Raw genomic sequence first — 27,073 nt, 5'->3', positions numbered from 1 at the left:
ATGCAATACTGTACAATGCAATTCATGGTAAATCAAGAAAATGTTGAAACGTCAAGATCTCTGTTCCAATAGTAGAAAATCTGGAAATGTTTTACAATATTTGATTAATATTTGGAAAAATCAATCTTAAAGAGTAGTTTGAACAAATGTAACAATGACTGACTAAGACTCTCATTTGAATATAAAATATTATTAAAATGTCACTATTTTTAACTTTAAAGGATTATGTTTCGTGAACCACAGTAATGAAATGTTGGCATCAAGTCGTGGAAATGGTTAAAAAATCATGATGGAAAATATGAGATGGGTATTTATGCAGTAGGGCTGCAATGATTAGTACATTAATCGATTAGAGATCAACTATTTTGATAATCATTTGGACCCATTTTTAATAAAAGAAATTTAAAAAATCCAAATTCTCTGACTTCAGATTCACAAATGTGAATATTTTCTGGTTTTCATTTGTCTTCTGTCATAGTAAACTGAATATCTTTGGGTTGTTGACTGTTGGTCAAAACATTTGAGGATGTCATCTTGGACATGTGTCGCCATCTTCTGACATTTTATAGGCAAAACTCCCTAATACTGTCATGACATGTCAAGGGAGAAGCTGTTTTCCTGTTTACCATAATTGCTCAAAATTGCCAAAATAACTTGTAAAATTTAGTTGAAATGAGAAATCTGTCTGAAATAAATTTTTAGAAGTATGGGCTGTAATCAAAAAGTCACAAAGGATGGTCACCTTTTTCCTAATGGCTTCCTACCCCCTTTGTTAGGATTTTCACAGGCCTTTAGGGAATTTGTTTTCCCCATATTGAATCTTATTTGATTTTTATTAAACAAACTTTTTTTTTAGTATCAATAAGAATTACTGATAGGATTCTTATTCCTTATTGATAATTTAACTTGGCTATGATGGATTCTTGAAAAAAAAGTAAAGTTTTGGGGCAGCATTGCACAACATAGAGCAAAAAACCTTCATTTAGTTTTGCCAAAAAACCAACAGGGACCAGAGTGCACATCAGATTTGTATGAGTAGAGCGCCACTGTGTGTCTCTTTAGTATAATGCAGTACAGTTGGACAAATACACCTGATGCTAAAAATTGTTGTGTTAGTGTTAGCTTAGTTCTGTGCTTGCCTTGGGTATATTGCACATGGGCCTCGAACTGGTCTATAATTATTCTTCCATGTAGCAACAAACTTAATAAATTAAGATTTATTAAAATATGTGTAATAAATATTATGCATAACCAGTTGGAACCTGTCTTTATAGACTGATTCACACATGTTTCAGACTGGTTCAAACTGGATAAGATTGTTATTCACATCTTAATGTAATTGAGTATTAATTTGTGAGAAGAAATCAGAGCTCCAGGATTATTTTGACATCATGTATTGACATCACATTTATTGATGACCATTATTCATTGACTGATTGTGTGGGCCTTGGAGATTTGGCTAACTGTGTAGAGGTTAAAGTCCCAAAGTTTGGGAAAGTCTGGCTTAGTTAATAGCTACTTAGGGTAGCCATTTCTCCCAGAAAGGACAAACCAAGCACTAGCTGTACAGATGGCTTTTTTCAGTTATTGTATTCAGTTGGTTGCAAACATAATTTAGTTTTGTTCGCACAAGATCAAAATTTAATTTGCAATGTTTTTTACATTTTTATTTTTAAATACATTTTAGTGTCAATCTCAGCTGCTCCTAAACAGAGAACAGAGAAAGGTCTGGCTCCTGATTATTAAAGTTTTACTTATTAAGCACCATTATCAAACTTTTCATTACATTTCTGATTTTAAATGCCCCCTGTTCCCTTTCCTGAGTTTTTAAAGTTTTCAAGGAGTTAATGGTATTTTTTTTCTTTTTGCAAATTTGAACCAATTTTTCATGTTTCATAATTGTTATTAATGGTTACGAGTACTTTAATAAGGATGAAATGCTCTTTTAATCAAAATATATAGACTATATTTACACTATCTCAGATGTGGAGATAGTTTACTGGATTAATGATAACTTCGACCTGCTGCTGGCACCAGAGGAAAGGTCAGCGGCTCATCAAAGTCATCAATATTCACCATAAGGGTGCTATCAATTATTGTACCAACTTTCATGCCAATCCACCCAATGATTGCTGAGATATTTCTGTCTGGACCGTAGCAGTGGACACAGCTGGTGTGAGTAAAAACACATAACTGTCTGAGCTCCAGTGGTTCCAGCCCATCACCGTCGCCACGGTTACACACACAGGACAGGGGAAAGAGATATACATGTCAGGGAACTCCATCTCCATGGTGATGGTAAACAGGTCTGTCAGTGTGACTTACACACAGGTGAAACATTAGCCGGACAGAGAGAAGGAAGCCACACACACACACACACACACACACACACATAAACACACACACATATACATACACCAGGCAGGACAGATGGCAAATTCACAACGAACATCTGAACCCATCAACTTGGTGCATCAGGATGAATTCTGGTAAACCTGTGAACTGATTTCTTACTTTTTTTCAATGCTTTTGTGTCTTTTGAGTTTTATTTCAATTACACTTTATAAAACAAAAGTATCTCCATTTAGAAAAATGTGAAAGATGATCTTACTTAGCACTGGTGGATCATGTTTACCTGATGTTTTGAAATTACTTGACAAAACTCTGAATAAGTTGTGATGTTTACGCTCATTTTAAAATATAGAATTTTCTTGTTGCTACACACCAACAACTTATTGTGTTTAAACAGTAAAAGTTATAAGAGAGACATGATAGTGGTTTGCATAGTGAGACATGTTGATTTGATTTAATGTAATAACAAGAAAGGAACGAAAATAATTCAATAATAAGTAAGATATCTTCCAATTGAGAGAATTTTATTTTTGGAGAGATTTTGCATGTATAGTCAGATCAACTTTCTTTGGCACATTTTCCAGGTCTTTGCTGATATTGGGAATTTCAGTCTGTATTCCTTGTAAAGAAAAGCAGGGTTGATATGTCCTAATATGTGACTGAACGAATCTTTATCAAACTTACGGGGACAAAAAGCAAGACCCCATGAAGTAAATCATTAACTTTTAGGGATTAAGGATGAGGCAAGGTTATGTTTAGGTTACGTCTCCAGGAAATGAATGTAAGTCAATGTGAAGTGATGGAAACAGAACTCTCTCTCTCTCTCTCTCTCTCTCTCTCTCTCTCTCTCTCTCTCTCTCTCTCTCTCTCTCTCTCTCTCTGTGTGTAGGAAATCACATGTAAAAGTGGTTAAGGATTTGGCTGAAGTATGGCCCAACAAATGGGGCTTCCTTACCGAGACCTACAACGAGGTATACACTCACTCAATCCACACCACATCACCCCTAAATAGTTAAATAGTTATAAGATCTTGAAATACATACAGTAGAAATTGATATGTCCTGCCTTTGCTGAACTGTGATAGAGGAGAAAAAAAGTGGTGCATCCACTCTTAAATATAGTATACTGCCCTCTACTGTTGAAAAAGTGCAACAGCAAGTACATTAATGACAAGAAAGCAGATTACACACATTGAAGGATGAGGCTGGTGATGTTCTGTGTTTTTCTTATGCCATGGACCTTTGCTGTACTCTTAATGATTGAGAGAGAGAAACAAATCCTCTTTTGACTACAGTCCCAGGGGAAAAGCAGAGTTTCACACTGCCATCTACTGTTGAAAAAGTGCAACAGCAAGTATATTATGCAAAGACAGATGAGGCTGGTAATCTGTCTTTTCTTATGCTGTCAACCTTTGCTGTTTTCCAAAGACTTAAAAACACATTAATGAGCCACTCCATTGCACACGGTGGCCGTGATGTTTTTATCCTAATACGGAAAAACTTTCTGGAGAGTGAAAACTTGATGGCTGTTATTAGTCCTTGGAGCTGTTTCTAAACAAACATAGCAACCACGCTCTTCAGGGACATGGAACATGTTCCAGGGAACAAGCTCACTGATGTGTTTTTAATCAGCTTTGGACAACAACAGATGTCTAAGGCACAGAGGAATAAGATATATCAGGCTCGGATACACAAACAGTACTTGTAAGAAGATCAAATCATTTTTGGTTTGGCTCTGCACATGAGATGTGTTAATAATAAGAAAAATAAAGAAAATTACAAGTCTTATCCTTTAACAAACAAATAAATAGTCTTCTTCAAGGAAAATAAAACACATGTTTCAAATCTTTGAGTTTATTACAATAAACATGACCATTAGTGGGCATCACACAAGCGACTTTCTCTTTATTTCAGTATGAGAAAGAGAGCATGAAGCTGGCGGAGGCAGCGAGGAAAGTGGAGCTTCCCCATCATCTGGCAGCAAGACCTTCGACCCCTCCAGAAAAATACGTCCAAGTATGATACACGCAATATATTTCTATGTATGTATGTATGTATCTATTTATGTATCTATTTATCTGTTTATCTATCGACTGACTGACCGACCGACCGACGGACCTACCTATCTACCTACTGACCAACCGACTGATCTACCGACCTACCTACTTACCCACTGACCTACCTACTGACCGACCGACTGATCTACTGACTGATCTACCTACCAATCGAGTGATCTACCGACCTACCTACCGACTGACCGACTGACCTACCAATTTACCTACCTACCGACCGACCGACTGACCTACCGACCTACCTACCTACCTATCTACCTACCGACCGACCAACCGACCTACCTACCTACCTATCAACCTACCGACCGACCAACTGACCTACCTACCTACCTACCGACCTACCTATCTATCTATCTACCGACTGACCTACTCAACTACCTACCTACCTACCTACCTACTTACCTACCTACCGACCTACCTATCTACTTAGAATAGAATAAAACTATTCCACAATGGTGGACAATAAAGACTGACCTACCTACCGACCTACCTATCTACCATCCGACGGACCTATCTATCTATGTATCTATCTATCTATCTATCTATCTATCTATCTATCTATCTATCTATCTATCTATCTATCTATCTATCTATCTATCTATCTATCTATCTATCTATCTATCTATCTATCTATTTATCTATGCATCCCTAACCCTATCCATCTTTCAGGTTGGCCCCTCCCCTCCTGTTCCGCAGACATCTCAGGCCGTGATCGGGTGGCGTTCGAGTCATTCACATCTTCAGCTGGAAAAGTACAACACAGTGCATCATGGGAGGCGTAGTTTCATGAAGGAGCTGGGCTGGCCTCTGGGGTCTTGCAACTGAGCTGAAGCCGTCTTTCTCTGTTGTCTCAGCTAATCAATGATTCAGTATTGAATGTGGATTAAAATCACCTGCAGGAACAAACATTTTTAGGGTCTCTCCTCTACTATGTTGTCCCATTCACATTGTAGGGCAGCTTAGATAATAATATGACTCATAGTCTCTCAAAACTTGAACATCAACCTTAGATGCTGTAGCTGTAAAATGGTGGATGCATTTATAACGACATATCAGTGGACAAACAAATAGATAAATACAATTTATTACTATTACAGTAACATAACATGATAATGAACGCATACAAGACAATCACAAGAAAGAAAAACACAAAAATAAAGGCCTTATGAACACATACGCTATTGAAGTGAGCTATGTGGCTGTCGCATTAACTAAAGCCTAGGTCTGGGTATCGGTACTCGATATTGACCGAAATAAATCTATACCAAGTAGTATCGAAATGTCTCCCATCAGACGATACCTGTAATCTATCCTTTTTGCACCCAGAGCTAGAAAATATGACTATTTGTTGCTCACAACCAATCAATGCAAGTGTTTTTCTATTTAATGCGACATGTGATCGGCCCACTGCCACAGCAGCTACAACTCATCTGTGGTGGTGAAGTCTTGGTAAATTTCAGTTAGCGCACTTAGCAGTTCATCAGCCAAGATGCCACCTAAATGCTCTAAAGCGTGGCTACACCACATACCCTTTTATGCCGGGTAAAAGCAAGTGCCCAAAATGTGGAAAGGGTATCGAATGAAGTACTCAATTGGTATCGGTTTCATTTTAAGGGTGATTTGATTGGTACTGGTATTGTAATTTTTTAAATGATACCAAGCCCTACTAAAGACATAAATTATGCTAAAAGAAAACACAATTGATAAGGATGGAGGAACATCCTTATCAATTGTGTTTTCTTTTAGCATAATTTATGTAACTGCTGTTTTTCATTGCACAGTTCAGTAAAGTTGGATGCAGTCCATCTAATCTCTAGAAATGTACAGAGCCGTGTTCATACTCTGATCTTTGCTGCATCCTTCCAGTTTCAGGTCATATAGTTCTTATTTTCTTCCTGAGTGTAGACCCACTGCTTTGATTGTAGCTTAAAAGACACATCAATGGATCATGAAGGGACATATGATCTATAATCATTAACCAGGGACTTTTTTATGTTTCTCCAGAACACATTTATTTTCATCTCGAAAAACATTGTCTTGCTTGCAGTATCCCATTAGATCAGTTTTAAAAGTGCTCATCTTATACATTTTGACAGGAGTGAAGTATAGTCGACACTTACAAGCAATAATTTTTGAGTGCCTTTTAAAATCTAATTTATATGCTTATTTTGCCCAAGTCAATTTCCTGATTTCTTTGAATTAATTCATATCTGTTTCTTTATATTTTATTTATCAATTTAAAACATTTTGATGCAATTTTGCTCTCATGTATAGAAAGATAAAATGATGGTGAGTTTTGCTGGTTGAAATTAATATCCTAATATCTTTACATCAAATACTCCTGAATATTAGCAAGTTTTATTTATTTAACGTTATCTCGATTTTATATTTTGTAAAGTTTTACATTAACTGTTTATGTTCATGTTTCTCAGCTAAAATGTATTCAAGAACCAATTTTGATGAATAATTGAGGAAACGATTTAAAAGTTTGAGATTCATTTCACAGGCCGATATGTCTGTTTTTACCTTAAATCTGAGCTTAAGACTTGAGTTTACGAGCATAATTTTCAGCCAACAAAACTAAAAAAAACTGAGATAAACAACTTACACAAGTGCGATTTGAAAACCTTGAACACGCAAACACTGAGAATGATCTTTTAGAAGTATAGAAGGCAACTAGGAGGTTACATTTTTTTAATTAAAATTATTTGCATACTCAGATTTTTTCAGTGGATTTTTCAGTGAGGGAGAAGGAGGTGGTTAGTTAAGAATGGGCTCATCATTTTTTAAGACTATCTTGAATATTGAACATTGTTATTTTCTAATCACAAGGGATCTTCTAATGGCCAGTATGAAGACCTCGTCTTCATACTGGCCCTCATGAATCACTTCTTGGTGCTAAATTCCACAGTCCTCCTTCTGTGCAAAAATGTAATATATTGAATGGTGTTCCAAATACTTTTGCCCACTCCATTAATATACATGAGGGTGGAACACTTTTCAATATAGCTCATGTACCCTAATACACCTTCATCACCCACTACGACCTCAGTAATAACTATAAAGTAGAATTATCACCTTTTTGACAATGTCAGCAAAAACTGAAAATGTATAAACTTCATAAAAGTAGAATTTATAGCAGAACTGTGATATTGGATTGGGTAAGATTGCACAGGTGTTCCTAATGAAGTGAGTGTATATATGAATAATTAATATTTTACAAGGTTAAACAAGAATTTTTGTGAATGCTTTCTATTTATAGTCATATTTTGAGATGGCATTTGGAAACTCTGCGTTCATTTGAGAAATCCCCTCTTGCCATCATATTTGTGTGTGTGTGTCACGCATGACTCACGCAATAGCGCTGACGTAATGACATCACGAGGCCTGTCTGGAAAAGGCGGAAGAAGAGAGAAAAACAACAACAGCAGCAGAAGCAGCAGCAGCTAGGCGACGGCTCCTCCGGCTAGTTGGCTAAAAAAAGACAATTTAGCGAATTTAACGATTATATTTTGGGTATCAGAAAGTACAGGTTGGTTGTGTACTTGTTAATCCACCTGGTATAGTTTACATTTAGTCAAAGATGTCGTTGTTTGGTAAGTTATTCGGCAGCGGAGGGAAGGGTGGGAAATCGCCGACACCCCAGGAGGCTATCCAGCGACTCAGAGAGACCGAGGAGATGTTGGCCAAAAAACAAGACTTCCTAGAAAAGAAGATAGACCATGAGCTAATGACTGCGAAGAAGAACGGCACGAAAAACAAACGAGGTGAGAGAAAAAAGGAAGAGAAATGCTGCTGGAGTTGTGTTTTATGTGCTGATTAAGTTAGTTTAGTGAGTGAGTTACCTGTTAGCTCAGAGGCTAACTGGAGAGAGAGAGAGAGGGAGGGAGGGAGAGGAGGAACAGGGAAGTTGGCAAATGACAGGCTGGTGTCACCTGAATACTGTGACTCCATTTTTAAATCACTCATTCTTTTTTTAAAGAAGAGAGAGGGAGAGAGTTAGTTAACATGAAGTCGGGAAAAGGTCACAAATAAACAAGGCAGAAACAGACCAAACTTAAAAGAAGTTAAAGACATTAATGAAAGAGAGAGTTGTTGTCCTCTTATGTAAGCTTTTAAATGTTAAGTTTCAACGTCAAAGTGGTGGCAAAAGTAGGACTCGATTGATACTATTGTTATATGTTATATTGTGACATTTTAACCCTTTTTAAAAAAGTGGAGGCTTTAAATAAGCCCATTCAGGTTTTCTGCCTCTCCTTTGACTGTATATTATCTTCATTATCTGTCATTTTTTGTGTAAACTTTTACTTGCACAAACTAAACTAACTACTGTTACCAATATTAGGTAGTTAAAAAAAAATCCGATATATATATTGGCTGATAAAATCTCCAATACATATCTTTGTCACAAGCGTGTAAAAACCACAATTTAAGTTTAACAAACTTTCACTAACAAAACTGAATTTAGAAAAGCATATATTTAACTTGAATTGTAAAAAAAAAAAAAAAAAAAGGGGGGGGGGGGGGCATATTTACATTAAAAATATAGCTGCCTGTGTAAGCTTAAAAAATTAAAATAAAACCATTGGCACGTATCGTACCACATATTCACTGACATGGATATCTGTCATATGGTCAATATCTCTAGACAAAAGTGACATAAAAGCCAGAATTAACCGTCCTGTTGTCCTCACGTCAATTTTCACCCAGGAGTACAACAGGCGTTAAGTAAACAATGAGGTATAGCTTCATTTAAATGAGACCTATTAATAGTATTTCCAAAAATGTGTGTAAAACCTGCGGTAATAAGTTGGTATGAAGTTGGCTAAAAAGGTCTAACACAGAACTAAACCAGGTCAATTATGACTCAGGAGGACAAAGGTTGCACAGTCGACAGGGAGGGTTAAACATAGCAAAACAGGTATTTATAGTAATATAACTGGTTTTCAAGGCAAACTTATCCTGGTACTTTACTCAATATTTATATAGTATCATATTTATATATTTAATTAGATGTGTCACACTGTTCCTCTATATTGCCAGCTACTGCCATGAGTGTCTACTCAGTTTGTGCCTTTCATACTGTATATACTGTATTTATGTTATCATTATATTCCAGTAACAGAGTCAAGCATGACATTTTCTGAAAGACAAATCCTGGTTTTCAATCCCAAAATCGTTCAATGGCTTTTACATCTGTTTTCAAAGTATTTCTTGAAACCTTAAATACACTTTAAAGCAAAATTATTCAGTCTGTAAAGAAATAATAAAAGATTGTTTCCAAAGTTGCTTCTCTCTCTACTAAACCAAACAAAGATGGTAGTGGAAAACGGCACATTTCTCTGCTATGTCTTTACTTTTAGTTTTATTTTGAGAACTAAAATGAAAGTTGATTATGATGCTACTCATGACATTATGACATGCTTATTTCTGGTGCAAAACAAAAAGAGTAAGGTTCTCACAATAATATGCACTCACACAGACAGCAGTCATACACAACTGAAGCAGCACTAAAGTGAAACAAGACACGCAGACGCCAAACAACAACAAAAAACTCTAAGATGGTTGAACAGCATTTACAGCTGTTTTGAAAGTATTTCGAGAGTAGACTTCTAACTATTTGGATAAGACTATTCAGTCTACTACAAGAAAGATGATAGTGGAAAATGGAATATATATTTACGTTTATGTTGAGCACTAAAATTAAAGTTATAACACTATGAAATGCTTACGTGTTTCTGGTGCCAAACACAAAGAGCAAGGAGCTCTCACAGACAGCAGCAGTACAAAAGTGAAACAAGACACGCGATTGCCATCAACCAAACACAAGCAGTAAAAAGAAGAAGAAAAAAAATCAATGAGCTGACATCCAATTAACCACATCCACACGCACTTTTATAAACAGTAACAGCCACTCATTACAAGTTAACACAGAAAACAGCAGCATATGCACAGTAAACTTAAAATGGCTACACAGCGTGCACAGAGAATATAAATATCTGACCTGTGATGATTACCTGTCAGCACAGAAATGATTTAATCAGATCTGTTTCAGTGAAAGTGTGGAGAGACGTCATCCAAGTGAGGTTATGATACCAGGTTTTATTAAATGTACAGTGAAATATCCGTACAGTTTATGGGTCAATGACATAATGTAACCCAGTGTCAATTGGTGTAATAAATATAATCCACTTTTGTAATACAACACTATGGTTTTAACACATTTTACATCATTTGTCAAAACTTATTTAGACAAAATGGTTGTTTTTAGGATATGTCCTGCTCACTATTGACAAAATGCTTTAAAATTTAAATGTAGAAATACTCCAAACATGTTTCTTTTCATCTAATGTTTTAAAATGAAGTCATTATTAGTATAAGTACACTTAAATACACTGTAGGTGGATAAAACATTTGATATTAATCATTCTTTTGTGGTTACACCATATGACATTTTCAGGAGCATTCAGTCTTACTTTTGGTAAAGAATTGTGCAAATGTCATTTCAAATGACATGAAACCGACAAAAATACTAAATGTATAGTTTAACAAACCTGATGCTGCTTTTAAGATATTTTTGAATTGCTCATCTTAGGGTTAGGGTTTCGGTTTGTCGCTGACCCATATACAGTTTGTGTGACCACGGTACAGTATGTCACAGGGACTTAACTCTTATCTACTGCTTCATTGATGTGAAATCCACAGCTGGTTAACAGTATGTACTGGCAGGTTGCTTGTGGCCATATTAGCCTCCATGTTTGTCTACTTATTGGCAAACTGACACAAACACAACTCTTTGTGTAGAGTCAATTATTTAAATTGGAGGATAACTAGAATCAGGTCGCTCTGGTTAGATTGGCTTCTGTTCATCTGATGGTCGACTCTGTGCAGCAACAGATGAGGATCACGGACAGACCAGGTCCTGACAGTTTTACAAAATCTATTTGAGGCCTCTGAGAAACAGAATTAAATAAAATACAGTAAGTGTTTCATTTTTAGTAGTCCCTGTAACAGTGGCCCTGAGGTGCAAAACACAACAACATAGCGTCAAATCATATTTTCGTTAGTTTCATTGTGTTTTGCACTCAGGGCCACCGTACCCAATGCTACCCTAATAGTTGTATTTTAAGTATTTAATGATTATACTCTTGCCTGTGATAATAGTAGCTCAAATACTGATAGTGGGACATCCGTAATTACACACAGCCAGTGTATGAGCTGTGGTTACCGGTATCACTTTGATGCACCCACAGATATCTTTCCAGGAAGAACAGCGCTACACTCAAACCACTAACACTGAACGCTCAGATACACACGGTTTTTAAAAGTCCTGTTCTGCTTTACGTGATACAACAGCTACCAAGTTAATGAAACTGGATTTTCAGCATAGTTCATTGAGTTGATTGTGGGCAGTGAGTTGTCACTTATGTTAAAAATACACTCCTCCACGCCTGTCAAGTTGGTGTGCTTTAAAACCAAAAGGAGGTATGAGGCAAGCCTGGAAATAGGTCAGTGACGTCTCTTCCGGTGTGAGGTTGAATATAGAAGATAAATAAAAATAAAACGGGCCATCTAGTAGTGGTGTATTTTGGCCTTTAGTCTCTCAAGCCTGGATATGAATAATAATACAAGCAGTCAATAAACTCCTCATAGTAAACATACCATAGTAACAGGATCTGCATAATTGTTCTTGTAGGTTTAGTTTCACAACGTAGTGCTTCGTTTTAATGAAGCTCTCCTGCTTATCGTACTCCACTTGAGGTTTTCCTCCAAGCGTGAATCATAGCTCATTGTTGTATAGAGCTCTGAAGCAATCAGGAAAGGGGACTGATGAATGACATCAAGGTGAGATAATGACCCTTTAACAAGAGCAGTGTATTCCTAAGTAAATCCCACAGAGAAAATGTCATTAACCTTCTGTCCTGTTTTTAAAGACTGGTCAATGACAAATAAGGGTTGCCAAGATGAGCAATTCAAAAATATCTTAAAGAATAGTCTTAAAAGCAGCATCAGGTTTGTTAAAATGTATATTTAGTATTTTTGTTGGTTTTATGTCATTTGAAATGACGTGCACTATTTTTCTAACCAAAAGTAAAACTGAGTGCTCCTGAAAATGTCAAATGGTGTAACCACAAAATAATGTAATAAATATTTTATCCACCTACCGTGTATTTATACAAATAATTACCATTACCTTTTATTTAATATAAAAAGTTATAATGTAAGATCATGCCAAACTAGTTGATATGGTGTTTTATTGAGAATTTAGTGTTTTTAAGCAAGTTGAATGATTTGGTACAAAGTTTTTATGGTTACACCACTTAGACATTTTTGCCATAATCCTCTAATATATTCTCTCAAAATGGATTAAAAACTGAAATTTTATGCTGGGTCCACACAGAAAAAGAGAGAATATGTGCAAGTTATTGATACGTTTATTTTCACATTTTAACCCCTTTAAATTTGACTAAACCACATGGACACAAAAACAATATGTCACTGACCCAGGTAGTTTTTTATCAGTGTCAGTAACTAAGTCATGATGTGGATGCCTCATGGTCAAGGAAGCAGAAAGGCAGCAGATAAAGGGGGACTGTACTTTAACTCTACTTTCCATATAGAGATAGGAGCTACTGTAAAATGTCACTGAGGTTGGAAAGGGGTCACCAAAAAAGAGAAGTACTACAGGAATAAAAACAAAGGGTCAAAGAAAATCGGTGTCCTTGTGAGTGGTGTAAATGCAGCTCTGCAACCTTGATAATCTGATAAAGATCTGTGAGATGATGTTGGGTAACGATGTTATCAGCCCAGAAATAGGGCCGGACGCTGATATAATCAGATGAAACTGGAACTGTCAGCTGCTGTCTGGCTCCTGGTGTACCGGACCAGAAAAACCACATACAAAAGACTGATAAAAAGTGAAGCCTGATTATGTATTTAGACTCGTTATCATATTTTTGTTACATGGAAAGGAAACTAAAACTGTCAAGCACGGAAAGCTGTCAACAGTTTTCTGCCAAGATTCATATTTGTCTTCACTTTTAATCTTCCAGTTTTATTATTTAATATTTTATTCAAAGATCTTCCGATATTAGTTTGTAGGGATATTAAGGAGCAAAAAAACCCTGATATCGATATATATATTGCCCGATAACGTACAGAATAAATACATAACAGACTTTTTTTGTAGTGATCCCTCAAATGTTGTTATCAAACACTTGTGAAAAAGACATATAATGGAGGCTGTGAAGTTGGACAATAAACTTTATTGTATAAAATGACATCAATGTTCTTCACCATGAAAATGACATCAGTGCACTTGAACAGTAAACATCACTGGGAATTTAATAATTACAAATAACTAACTTATGTAAATGTTAGTATATAACTTGAGTTAAGAAAAAGGATAAAATACACATAAAATGCCGCCTATATAACTTTAAAAAAGATATTCGCTGATACCGATATCTGTGATAGGTCAATATCGGCCAGTGATAGCGGCTGATCTATATATATATATATATATATATATCGGTCAGGCTCTTATCAGTACTCAATCTCAGGTACCACACTGTAAACATACAAATTAACATACAATTAAAAACAAGAACACCCAATTATGAAGAGATACGTTTTTAGCTTTTTCTTAAAAATATTTAGTGATGATAAATATGAAACATAAATGCAAATGTAATCCTTACACTACACTTACACTTCCTTACACTTTTTACATTCCAACAGGAGAATTTTACAGTTTTGAGACAAACTTTTAGTAGAGAAACTCACTCTCTCCCCCTCTCAACTTTTAAACGTTGTGTTTCCAAACGCCAACCAACAAATCCAGCCCAGTAAACCTTTAACAAACATCTTTATCATCTTCTAATCTTGACTCTAAATTGAAGCTGTAATCCAGAGACACACACACACACACACACACACTAGCGTACTTCACTCTTTTCTCTTGTTACTTCATCGCCCACCTCCATCCCTCCTTCCCTCACATATGACTCAGCAGCTTTGGGTCAATTTTAAGTCTCGCTGGCGCTCCATGAGGTGATTTCCCATGTCAGCACCTAAGGGGGAATTCCTTGAATTTAAACCACATGGAGGAGGACAGGAGCCAAAACACACAGCGGTGCAAGTAGCTTAAAGTATAAAGACACTAAACCAGCCTGAGTTATTGTTTCTAGTGGAGAACATTCCTCTCTATCCCAATTTATTGTGGATGAGACCAAACCTCTATGAGCTTGATGAGATTCAGGTCTTACTCAGGTGTAAAAAAAAAAATATATTAAAGTGACATACCTAAACCCTGCATGTAGAGATTTGGCTCAGACGGGATTTTATCCGATTAACCGAGTCCTGATTCATTAGGACAAACCCTTATTATCTGCACCAGGTGTACACCTGGAGGGGGTCGTGTGTTTGATCGTGTGTGTATCTGTCCGCAGCTAATCTCTGGACCCATTAGTCTATTATTTTTTTTGTGCACATTCATGACGCTCAAGGACCTTTTCATGGTTACAGTGATTATCAAGCTTTTAAAAAACGTATTTAATAACGCAATTCCTTACAGGCCTATTATAATTTGGTTGCCTTCTTAACTGTAAGGAATCTGGGAGGGACAATAGAGTGAGGTTCAACTCTTCTTTGGTTTGGTTTGAATACAATATTACACTGATCTATGTATCTTAACATCCTGCGACTGCATCATCATATGGGGACGTTACATTTGGGGTTTGTTGGACCTTTACTTCATTCTGCTTAACTTTGACCTGTTGTCCTTGATCGTACATGCTTTTTTGTGCCACCTAGTGGTAGCAAAAACACAATACATTGTAAAAATCAGTGTAAAAACCAGATGGCAGGTATCTCGGCCAAGTCAATGAAACAGCTGATCCCCAGACAAAAGTGGAACCAATTTTATGGTTGAAGCTTAATAACATTTCTAGTTTTATTCGCTTTACAAATTTCACTAATTTTAGTAACAGGAACAAGCTATGACACTGCTAATCAAGAGGTACTCGTTTGACGACATTGGGATTTTATTATCGTTGGTGCAAAGGGAAAGTGTAAATGTAAATAAATAAATAGTTTTATACACTGGTGAATTAATTGTGTTATACAGTCAAATAAACCTATTGTCCCCCATATGAGGACATTGTTGTTGTTTTTTAAAAAACAACTTCCTGTTCAAAGAAGATGCTTATAGTTTTTGCATTATCAGGTCCTACTAATCCTAAATGCATACCAAACAAAAGCTTGGGTCTCAGGAGGTTAAAGAAAACTGAGACTATACTGTACAGAAACACTTGGCATACATCTTTATAAGAAAACTCACACTATAGTAAAGTATGGTTGCATGTGGCGTTTGCGGTGGCGTTGCAGAAGGTGCTTCACCACCCACATACCCACAGACACACATGGCAGACATCTGCACTCTACTTAATGTGCTCTTCTGGTTCAACATGCAAACAGTTGACTGCAGCTCATCCCTTTGGCAGCGCTGCACATCCTGCTGCTCACAATCTGTCCTCCAACACGCACAGAAAGAAAAGTCCAGTGGATGCGGCTTCATCTTCTGCTCTGTGACTCCTTTACGTCTCTGTCACAGTTTTAATGTCCAATCAGAATCAGTTTTATCGTCACTTCTAGAAAACACACTCAGTTTACTACTTTTTTTAACTACATTTTAATACATACCCTACTACTATTGTTTTTTATTGCTTTTATGCTTATTATTTTTATCCTTTTTTAATGACACTGTTCTATTTTTACTGTCCACTTTGCTGCTGTTATAATGCAAATTTCCCCATCGTGGGATTAATAAAGGATAAATCTTATCTTATGTTATCTTACGTGGGAGTGAAATGCCCTTCTCCACAGACTAGGGTGTTCACATTTAAATACAGACACATGAAAACAAAAGACGCATTTAACACCTTTTGAAAACATAATCACAGAAGTTGTCTTTTGGGCTTCGATGGGCAGCGTTGCATCCTGCATTATTAGTCACTTCCTTTCTCATTCTAACTGGAAACATCACATTTAAACACTATTTTACACCAAAATAAAAAACACCTTATCTGCACCTCCTGGTTAGTGTTTATAATGAGAAAGCATCAGCAGGAGGTCTTTCCTAAGTATTTATATTCCTTTACAAGTGAATTCAATCCATCAGAGACGCCAAAAATAGACTTGAAATGAGCCACAAGTGAGATGCTCTACCTGACACCTTTAGATAATGTATAATGATTGTTTGTGCTGCCTATATTAATAAAGGTGTCACCATGTGCGGTATGAGGATATCAGTCAAATATTTATATAATATTGGTACCAGCATAACTAATATCAACCTTTTACTTTCACCTCTGCTGGTGGAAGATACATATTTACTGACCAAAATAATAAATTAAAAGATAACATAGAGATAAGTCAAAGTTTAGATGCTATGACAGAAGACTGTTTAATAAAGGACCGTTTTAATTGATTTGATTGGCAGTCAAATTGCTGGTCAGCAGGGAAAAAAGAAGAAGACTAAATAAAAACTAAACTAATTAAGATTTACCCTAAAAAGACAAAAGAGTTTCTGAAAGAGTTTCGGCTTGGCTTTGGTTCAATCAATCAAACAAACGTTATTTTTATAGCTCCTTTCATTCATGCTGGTGTAGTTCAAAGTGCTTTACAGTTAGTTGATTGACAAGCTGATAATAAGACAGAACAAGTGACAACAAAAAGAAAAGGAATAAAAAAACAAAGAACAAATAAAAAGATAAAAATTGAGACCAATGCACGTGAGAGAAATTAAAGTAAGAGAGAAAAGAGAAAGGGTTTATTAAAAGTTAGAGTAAGAACAAGGTTAAAATAGATTAAAAAGATGAAGATGAAGTTTAATAAAAAGCTGCACTAAAACTAGGTTAATAAAGAGATTAAACGACAAAAGAAACAGACAAATGGTCGGAAGTGGGTCGCGTTTAGACTTATGAAGACAGATTTCCACCTTTACCTCTCTCCTGTGTGACTCTAGTGGACGTGACCAATAATTCAGATGTGTAGGTGTCTTCCTGATCTAACCTGTCTCTCTTTCTCTCTCTCTCTCTGTTCCTCCAGCGGCTCTTCAGGCCTTGAAGAGGAAAAAGCGTTACGAGCAGCAGCTGAGTCAGATCGATGGGACGCTGTCCACCATCGAGTTCCAGCGGGAGGCGCTAGAGAACGCCAACACCAACACAGAAGTGCTCAAGAACATGGGCATGGCTGCTAAAGCAATGAAGGCTGCACACGAAAACATGTAAGAGACACTTTTAGAAACAAGTTAAAGGGGAAAGATTGTTTTGTTGCAGTTATTACAAGTTATTTTAAGCAGATGAAGTAAAAAAAATAAAAATAAAAATAAAAATCCAAGGCCTTATCTTCAGCTGTGAACTTTCTCTTCTTCTTCAGTCTCATCTTCTTACTTATCTTTTTATCGTTTTCTTTTCATCTTCTTTCTTGTCTCCCTGCATCTTTTCTTGTTAAATCTTTCCTCTGAACAGCTCAACTCTAAATCATTTTCTTTTCCACTGGCTTCTCTGTTTTTATTTTAATATTGTCTTAACACTTTTCATTTTCCATTTACCTTGCTCTGTATCTCTTACCTGTTTTTTTCTCTTTAATGTCTTCCTTTCTTCTCCTGAACTCCTTTTCTGTTCTTCTAATCTTCTCTTGCTCTTTCATCCTCTCTGACCCAGTTACACTGTTATCTGTTAAAGTAGTTTAATCATAATCAATATGTAAGGTGAACTGCAGGTTAGCAGCAATAATACTTTATACTGAAACTCTCATTTATCCATGAGGCCTTTTGCAGAGCTTTCAACCCATATGGCATGGTCTTCATCAGTTATCATTACGATGAATCTGATTTAATTTAATCCAAAGTACTTTATCCTCTTCTCATTGCCCTGTTGGTTTAAAGTGAATCATTAAAGTCCATCATTCACCTTGACTACAGTAGTTTTAAGAAATAAAACCAACTCTAGGTCCACTAACTAGATTTTTCCAGAGCTTTTCCACAGATGAAGGCTATGTGATACAACTGAGAGCTCTGGAAATACAAATTACTACTTAAAATGTAGAGAGTGAACTTTACCGCTCATAATGTAAACTCTGAACAATTTAAGATTTCTGCATATGAGAGAGAAAATATGCAGAGTGTACATCATTTTGGCACGTCAACATGTATAACTTACTGAATAAACAGCGTTGTTTCTATTGATCTATGCACTGACGTTAATTGTCTCTCTCTGTCCTTTCTTTCTTTTTGCAGGGACATCGACAAAGTAGACGACCTGATGGCAGAAATCAACGAACAACAAGAAGTGGCTCAGGAAATCTCAGATGTCATTTCCAGACCGATCGGTTTTGGACAAGACTACGACGAGGTGAGAACAAAGACCAGGAACCATGTTAGGAAATTAGGGAGTCACTCCTGCGTTTCAACCAGAGGAACCACAGTCGAAATTTAGTTAATATGCAAAATTTCCTCAACCCAAAAACTTCTGTGCTCTTCTCTCTGTGGGTTTAGGGTTGGTTGTGGTTAGCTTTCTGATAGTCCTGGGAAACACAAACCTCACAGCTGCTACAATCTGTGTGCAGCTGCATTCATTCATAATTTTTGATAATAATAATAATGACTAATATTAATATTAGGACTAATGTAAGTTTTATTGTCTTTCCATTCATTAGTTTTATGCAGTTATTTGGTAACTCCTCAATGAGGTGTTTGGAGAAGACGCTTTCTACAGTACATGTGCTGTATTATTTATGTGTATCAAGTAAAGCTGCACCTATTATTAGTGTATTATTGATTCATCGGCCAATTATATAGAATAGAATACAATAAAAAGCCTTTATTGTCATTGTACAAGAAAACAAACAATAAAAACAAACCAATAACATAAACAATCACACAAGGGAGAATAAATAGGTTTTTAAAAAATGGTGTAAAAACTAGACAATGGTGTAAAACTAAAATAAGTAGTATTGCACTTAAGTTGGCTGAATAATGCACTTAAGACTAAAGGATACTCGATTCATCAAACAATTAAAAATATCTGAAAATGATGCTTCAACTGTTCAACCTAAAAACATTTAATTTACTATCATATATGACAGAAAGCATCAGATCTTCACTTTTAAAAAGCATCACTTTAAAATTAAACATTTGAACATTTTTACTTTACTGCTAAGTGACGATTAATCAATGAGTAAAACCGCTGCTGATGAATTTTCTGTCAGTTAACTAATCGATTAATGATTTCAACTCTTTGTATGAAGGTATCACTTAGATTGCTCAGTGTGTGTTTTCTTAATTCATTTAGTTTAATTATGGTTTCAGCTCTGTTCAAAAACATGAATCTTCTTGTGTGTGTGTTTTCAGGATGAGCTCATGGCCGAGCTGGAGGAGCTGGAACAGGAAGAGCTGGACAAAAATCTCCTGGGAATCGAAGGAACAGAGGACGTCCCTCTACCCAGCGTACCATCTACATCACTACCAGCTAGACCAGGTACTAACACACAACACCATGTAACAGCAAACCATCCACATGACCAGATGATAAGATATCATGTTTTATTTCTTGTTTCTTCTTTAATTTTTTATAGACAACAAGAAGAAGGCGGAAGAAGACGAGGACGACATGGCAGAACTCGAGGCCTGGGCAGCCCAGTAAGCTAGCTTGCCCGGCTAGCTAGTGCCCCCCCCGTCTGTCTCTCTGATGCCAGACTGGTCCCAGACATCTGGAGGAGAGTTAGGGACTCTGGGCTGCTGAGCTGGCTGCTGGCACGCTGCTCTGTCTTAAAGCCGACATCTCAGTATCTAACCATACCCCAACCCTAAAGTATGCACTTGTGCACATGTTCACTGATTTAAAATGAAATGAACCCCCAGGCTCTTTTCTCCTCTCTTTCTATAAGGGCAGAGTATAGAAAGCAAATGCCCTATCAGCCCTATCAGTGTGTGGTTATGTCTATCTAAGTTCTCTTTTTAGGGAAAGAGACAGCATCACTGCGCACTTAAGCCAGCCAGGAGTGCACAAGTGCATACTTAGAGAGAAGGGTGTGTGGAGGAACAAAATGTGGCTTGTTTCTGGGAAGAATGTGAAGAATCAACAGATTTGTGGGGGGAAAGGACAGAAGTTGAAGAAAAAAAAAAAGCAAAAACCGAAAGACAAACACAACTCAGCCATTTTTCTGCTTCTTGCTTTGAACTGTCTCTTCTAAGGTGACGACGACAACCCATCTTCTTCCACGCCATCTTTGCTAAATCTCAACGGCGGCAAAAGAAAAAAAGATTTAAGTGTAAAAAATGTAGGATTTTCTCATTGAAATATCACTGTCGAAATTACTGAATAAGACGTGTTAAAGTGTTCAACTTTGCAGTGAAGTCATCTTGTAATCGAAGGATCCAGAGTTTGATCCCTCTGTCAGCCATATGCTCTTATTGCCCACTAATGCTGTTTAACCAGTTACCTTAAAATAAAAACCTGGTTGTAAAAAAAAAACACATTTTGAACAGAAGAGGCTTTTCAGAATCAGTGAACACCACGATGGTTCCGGTGCCAGAATTTCACCGTTGCTTTGAGTCTAATAATGACACCATCAAAACAGTAGAGGCTTTGCAGTTGCATATCTCACATCTTCAAGCAAGCTCGTAGAATTTGCTAAACTAAACATATAATAACCTGAAAAAAGATCAATTCAGTGACCTTTCTTAGTGAATATTAATGGATAGTTAGTGTCAAATACCTCTTACCAAACACATCCCTTTTATGTGGAGTGGGGTAACTTGATTTTTTGATTCATCGTGCTACAAGAACATGTTCAAACCTGCAAATAACGATTTAAAGACAGTGGATTCAATGCAGGTATGAACGGCTGCTCCTCCTTTTTCTTACAGCAGTGTTGAAGATACCAGTTTAAGTTGAACAAAAAGTGCAGCATTATCCCAATAAAGGGTTAGACACCTTAAATAGACTATAACTACCTGCACCACAAGTATAAAATGTAATCTCTTGAGTTGTATATTTTAATTTTGGGTAAATCAAAGTGATAAGCCAGAGAGAGATAACTTGGTTTACTGTAAAGTGTGCTTTGAACCTGCCACTCGTTGGACTTGTTGACAGGGTTTCATTTCATAGCTTGGATATTTTTAGGCACATTCCTCAAGCTTTAACTTCTGCTGTGCAGCTGTAGTAAAGAGCCGCTGCTGCTGCCTCAGGCTATGAAGCAGCGCTGTTATCATCAGACATGCTCAGTATTGTTACAACTTATTAACTTAGCTTTATTTAAAACTCTCGTATGATTAGTTTACTCAAACATTTGAGTTTCTGTTATCTGGGACAGTTTCAGCCAATATTTACAAAGATGAACCAGGTTAGCTCTGTGAGTAGTTAGGTCATTAGTTTAATAAAGTGTTAACTACTCAGGCTGTGAAATCACCAGAGTTATTCAGGCCTGAGTTTGGAGAATTCACATATTTAGAAGACACCGCTGAGTTTGATTCAATTGAGGGACTGAAAATCAGGACAAAAAGACTTTTTCACAGAAGATATTTTGACTTGTCACAGCAAGAAAAAAAAAGGTGATCAGGTTCCTGCTATTGTGCATGCTGGCTCACTATCACGGCTCATTGGGACACTTAGAACATAACAGAGCCATCGTTAATCTTAAGGAGTTACACTATTGCGTTTTTCTACTATGTCGAGGCAAAATGTCTGCTGTGGTAAAGTCCGTTTGTCTGTATGTTCCCCAAATTTATGGAGAATCCTTTCAATGAGTAATATGAGAGACAGAGGCCAGACATCGGTTGGATAATACTAGAGCTGCAATCATAAGTTGATCAAGAAATATTAACCGTGAACTATTTTGATATTAGATAAAATAATTTGAATAATTTTCTAGAAAAAAATGCCAAAACGTTCTGGATCTTCTTAAATATATATTAGTCCTCTTTGATAGGAAACATAATATATGTGGGAGGTGGACTGTTGGATAGTACAAAATAATACATTTTAGGTTGCATTGTGGGCTTTGGGAAACAGTGATCAACATTTTCTGACACTTTTTAGGTCAAACAACTAATTGATTAATTAAGAAAATAATCATTTATAATGAAAAAAATCATTAGGTGCAGCCTTAGATGGTACTTATTCACCTAAATTACACTCATCTTTATTGTTATGCAGCAGAACTAAACAGTCTTCATTAAAAACATGAATAGGTACGAAAAAAAAATCCCAGAAATCAATCAAAGCTTCTTTTAAATCCAATGATGCTTCAAACATTTAGAGATACAATCAGCTGCTCCCTCCCAATGCTCTCTCAGGATTGATGACTTCCAACATGGCTGCCAGAGGGAACATTACAACACCTTTGGAGGCCTCTGTTACTCAATCTTAAAACTGCACGTGCCTGACACCTCCAACGCCTTTGCCTGCCCGGTTCAAACAGCGATCCACTCTGAGAAAATCCTACATCGTTTGAGTTTAAAGATAATGTGTGTGTGTGTGAGCGCGAGTGTGTGATGTTGTTTTTTTTGCCCAGCCTTCGACACAGTGACCTCTTGTGATAGAGATTGTTTAGAGATGGTGAGACGATTGTTATAGGTTTTTTTTCTTTCTTTTTTGCTCATGACTCACCTGTAGTGCAAAAAATTTAGTAAAACTTTTAAAAAAGTTGAACATTGAAAGCTGAAAAGTTAGGAAGTGTTGGTCCTTCATGACAAAAAAATGATGTTATGAGGAACGTCCAACTTCTGCTTATACTACTCCACCACTTTCCGGCTGTAGCTGCACTTCCCTTCCTCTATCAGCACACACACATATATATGCATGGAGGGACTGGGGTCAATCTAGTTCAAGCAGGAAGCTGACACTCCAAATTAAAAATACAGAAGTCTTTATAGAAATCACTTGCTTGACCCCAGTCCTGATACTTAAAGACAGATTATTGAAGAGAAACATATGCCAATAGAGTTTGTTTTCCTTTATTATTTTTTTTCCTTTTCTGTTTACCTCCAATATCATTCATATTCTCTCTACCTGGCTGTGCAGAAACAGTGTAACCTGTAGCCAGTTCTCCTCAGAGCTGTACAAAAAAAATGGTTGGACATCGGAGATTTTTCCGTGTGGCGGCCATGTTGCTCTGTTATCATTGTTAATGTGGGGTTGTATACAGTTTATCTAAATAAAGTTGGGATTTAATGCAAGTTTGCGGCGCTGTTGCATCTGTAAATGCAGGAATATATTTTCCTTTAATGCTTTTCTGCAGTCAGTGAACATCTGGAGCTTTGTTCTGTGTTTGCTGGCAGCTGGTATTTTAAGCCTCTTGTCTTTCTTTTGATCACCTAGAGTCTGAATGTTCCTCACAGTTTACTGATGCTGAACAAAACATGCTGATGACACGCTTTCAAGAAGTTCAAATTAAACAGAAAAACTCACTGAAACCCATTTACATGAGTACTTAAATACATAGGTATTTAAATTCTATGCTACCAAATACTTCACTACATTTCAGAGTGAAAAGCTTTACTTTTTATTCCCGCTACATATATTTATTTTCCTTCTATAATAAGTTACGTTTCAGAATAAGATTTTATATGTAAGATGAATAATCAATCGTCAGGTCCCCAAATGAACACTGAAGTAGGTTCTCTGTGTTGTAATCATTCATCCTACTCATCATGGCCATTAGAAGATGCCTTCATAATGCACTTACAATGTAAGAGATGGGGGACAAAATCCACAGTCTCCCCTCTCTGGAAACTTGTAAGATTTATCTGAAGCTAATATGAAGCTTCAGTCATCCAAATGAGTCAAATTGAGTCGATATCTACAGATAAGTATAGATTATATGACTATCATATAAACTTCAGATTAACTTTTAAAAGTGTTTTTGCACAAATTGACTGTGGATTGTGGCCCCCCATCACTTACACTGAAAGCACATTTGAAGGAGATCTTTTAAAGGTGCAGTGTGTATAATTTAGAGGCATTAGTTTGAATGGACTTTGCAGAAATGGAATATAATATTCATGAGTATGTTTCCATTAATGTATAATCGCATTAAATAAGAATTGCTATGTTTTTATTACTTTAGAATGAGCCCTTTATATCTACATAGGAAGTGAGTCCACGTCCATGTTGCACTGCCATGTTTCTACAGTAGCCCAGAATGGACAAACCAAACACTGGCTCTATAGAAGGCCTTTTGCATTTTTCACAAGTTTTGCAGCCACCATAGATCAGTTTATTGCAATCCACAACCTTACCGCCAGATGTCACCAAAATCCTACACACTGGTCCTTTAATAGCCAGTATGAACACTAGGAATGATTACAGAGAGGAAAACCACTTTCACTGTTCATTTGGGCACCTGACTGCTGATTTAAGACAGACTTTAAACAATTGTGAATCTGTCTTTTAAAGTTGAGCTCAAAGCACAGTTAACGTTAAAGTCCTGTTAAGATAAGATCTTTAAAATTATATCTTTAGTTTCTTTGTGATGTTTTTTTAAGCCAGAAAGGCCTCAAAAGAATAATTAATTCATAGAAGTTTCTCAACACATTGAAATGATTCAGATTCCACCCAGGATGTTAGAGCTTTATGGGATTACACGGTTGAAGATGTCGTGACCTTTTACACCAAAAAGATCCATTAACTGGTTGGCATGTTTACACAAAGTCAACTGAAAAAAACCTTCTCGCTCTGTTTCATATATGGCTGCTGCTCTGAGCTTTGGCCTCGATTCTGATGAGCGAGGTGAGCTGGTGAGGTTTAACCCTCAGTGGTGCTCTGTGTAAATATAATGAAGATCTAAATATATTTCATAGTGAAACATTGTTAAGTTAGGGTCTTCTTTTTAATGCATTGTGCAACATTTGCTTCTGTTTTTTTTTTTGTTTTTTTTTAACATTGTAGGCATTTATTTTACACTCATATCCAGAACCACTTATTAACACATCAATTAAATAAAGACGATTCACTGATGAGTACAGAGGAGTAAATCTCTTTAAATATTCTTAGAGTGTTTCACTTAGGTTTAAACTCAAACCCACAAGCCTTAAGATCACTTAGGTCATGTGATCCTGATCGAACCACTCGAAAAATGCTCTTAAATTAGCAGTAGTGTAATGTTTCTACGGGGGTGAGCTGAGTTTAGCCCCTTCCACTCGACACCGTCTTCTGTCACTCAATGTACTTCTTGGCTTAAGGTAGCGTCACCACATGTCTTGGTTATATATTGTTACTTTCAGGACAGGTTCAGCTACTCTGAGATACCATCATCCAGCATAACTAACATAACCAGAAACTGAAAAGTACATTTCCATGTCTAGATACGTAACAGCAATGGTTGTCAAAGTTGAGTACAGGTGTTTGGTTGCCAGCAAATGTATTTAATTAAATGCATTTTTGCTATAATTCCTATTGTTATAAGTTACACAATGACAGGATGTATGACTGTTTTGCTCATGTGTTCATGTGTGTAGCAACTTCACAGTGGACAAATAATTAAAAGTACAAATCTCATCTTCAAATGTTTACTTAATTAAAACTAAAAAGTGTAAAAAAGCATAAAATCTTTTTCATAGTGAAACTTTGGTGAAGTTGTTTTAAAATGGTTCATATGACAAAATATAGCTGGGTGGTTTGAAATCTTAATGATGCAGCATGATTCATCATTTTCTGTGTACTTTTCAAATGTGTCACCGTGACTACAGTACAGTGTTTCCTTCTGAACATTAATCTCAGAAACCCCACTGTGCATTACTTGGACTTTTAGTGCAGGGTTTTAGTGTCAATTTGTTTGCATGCAAGTTCTCAAATGAATGAAAAGAAGCAATTAATCCTCATTTTAATCAGTTGATCATCTCATAAAACACCAGTTCATTATATCCTGCCATTGATATATTACATCCAGTTATAAATGTATCAAAATGAAATGAAGTATAGACCTTCACCCCTTTACCCCCCCCCCCCCCCTGCAAGACTGAGACAAGGTTCACTACAGGGGTAATACAGGAGCATAGGCGAAGGCCAGAGATGGAGTTTAGGTTGCGCAAATGCTATTCTTAGTACACACAGATGTATAAGACAGTATATCTTCCTAATGGTACATACTTCTATATACTATTCATTATTTTTAGCTTTTTTTTTTTTTGGGTTGTTTGCACTTTAAGCAGCATTACGTCTATGAAAGGTGCTTCATACATAAAGTTTCTCCTTAATACCATTACATTGTTAACACTTATGCATTATTATTATTATTACATAAACATCAGTTTTATTGGTACAGGATACATCTTGATGCACAAAACGTAATTTGATTGCATTTCACAATTTTAAGCAGTTCAAACTAGATTGTAGAGTAGTTTAAAGGCACTAGGCCAGACTGGTATCTGCCAGATGCAGCTTGGCTGGTTTTCCTTTATTTGCCTATGATTCATCACTTTATCGCCACCGCCCGCTGTCTTTGAATCCTGTGTGTAGCAAGTTCCCATAAAATACAGTGCACACAACACAGACTCACAAACAAGTGCTCCTACCTGACCTCACATTTTTGTGGTATTTTGTTTGCAGTAATTTAATTAAACTCGGCTTTATTTAGGAATATGCA

The 27,073-nt window shown here is 36.5% G+C and overlaps 2 protein-coding genes and 1 long non-coding RNA gene across 3 annotated transcripts in view; 2 read left to right on the top strand and 1 right to left on the bottom strand.

Annotated features, from left to right (window-relative positions):
- Nucleotides 1-27,073, bottom strand: part of LOC134004709 (uncharacterized) — a 478,899-nt gene that overhangs the window by 213,651 nt on the left and 238,175 nt on the right. The window lies entirely within an intron of this gene.
- LOC133978187 (ciliary microtubule inner protein 1-like) lies at nucleotides 2,431-5,288 on the top strand. The gene is made up of 4 exons (XM_062416553.1): nucleotides 2,431-2,489; nucleotides 3,242-3,323; nucleotides 4,266-4,367; nucleotides 5,093-5,288. The coding sequence occupies exons 1-4, from the start codon at nucleotides 2,431-2,433 to the stop codon at nucleotides 5,246-5,248; spliced, it is 399 nt and encodes a 132-aa protein (XP_062272537.1). The 3' UTR covers nucleotides 5,249-5,288.
- LOC134004699 (charged multivesicular body protein 4c-like) lies at nucleotides 7,869-23,816 on the top strand. Its single transcript, XM_062444068.1, has 5 exons — nucleotides 7,869-8,190; nucleotides 17,534-17,711; nucleotides 18,726-18,840; nucleotides 19,839-19,965; nucleotides 20,063-23,816. Exons 1-5 carry the CDS (start codon nucleotides 8,007-8,009, stop codon nucleotides 20,128-20,130), a joined length of 672 nt encoding a protein of 223 aa, XP_062300052.1. The 5' UTR covers nucleotides 7,869-8,006; the 3' UTR covers nucleotides 20,131-23,816.

The sequence above is a fragment of the Scomber scombrus genome, chromosome 3 (assembly GCF_963691925.1).
Source record: "Scomber scombrus chromosome 3, fScoSco1.1, whole genome shotgun sequence".
In the NCBI taxonomy this organism is placed as follows: Eukaryota; Metazoa; Chordata; class Actinopteri; order Scombriformes; family Scombridae; genus Scomber; species Scomber scombrus.
This window is presented reverse-complemented; position numbering and strand designations above follow the sequence as displayed.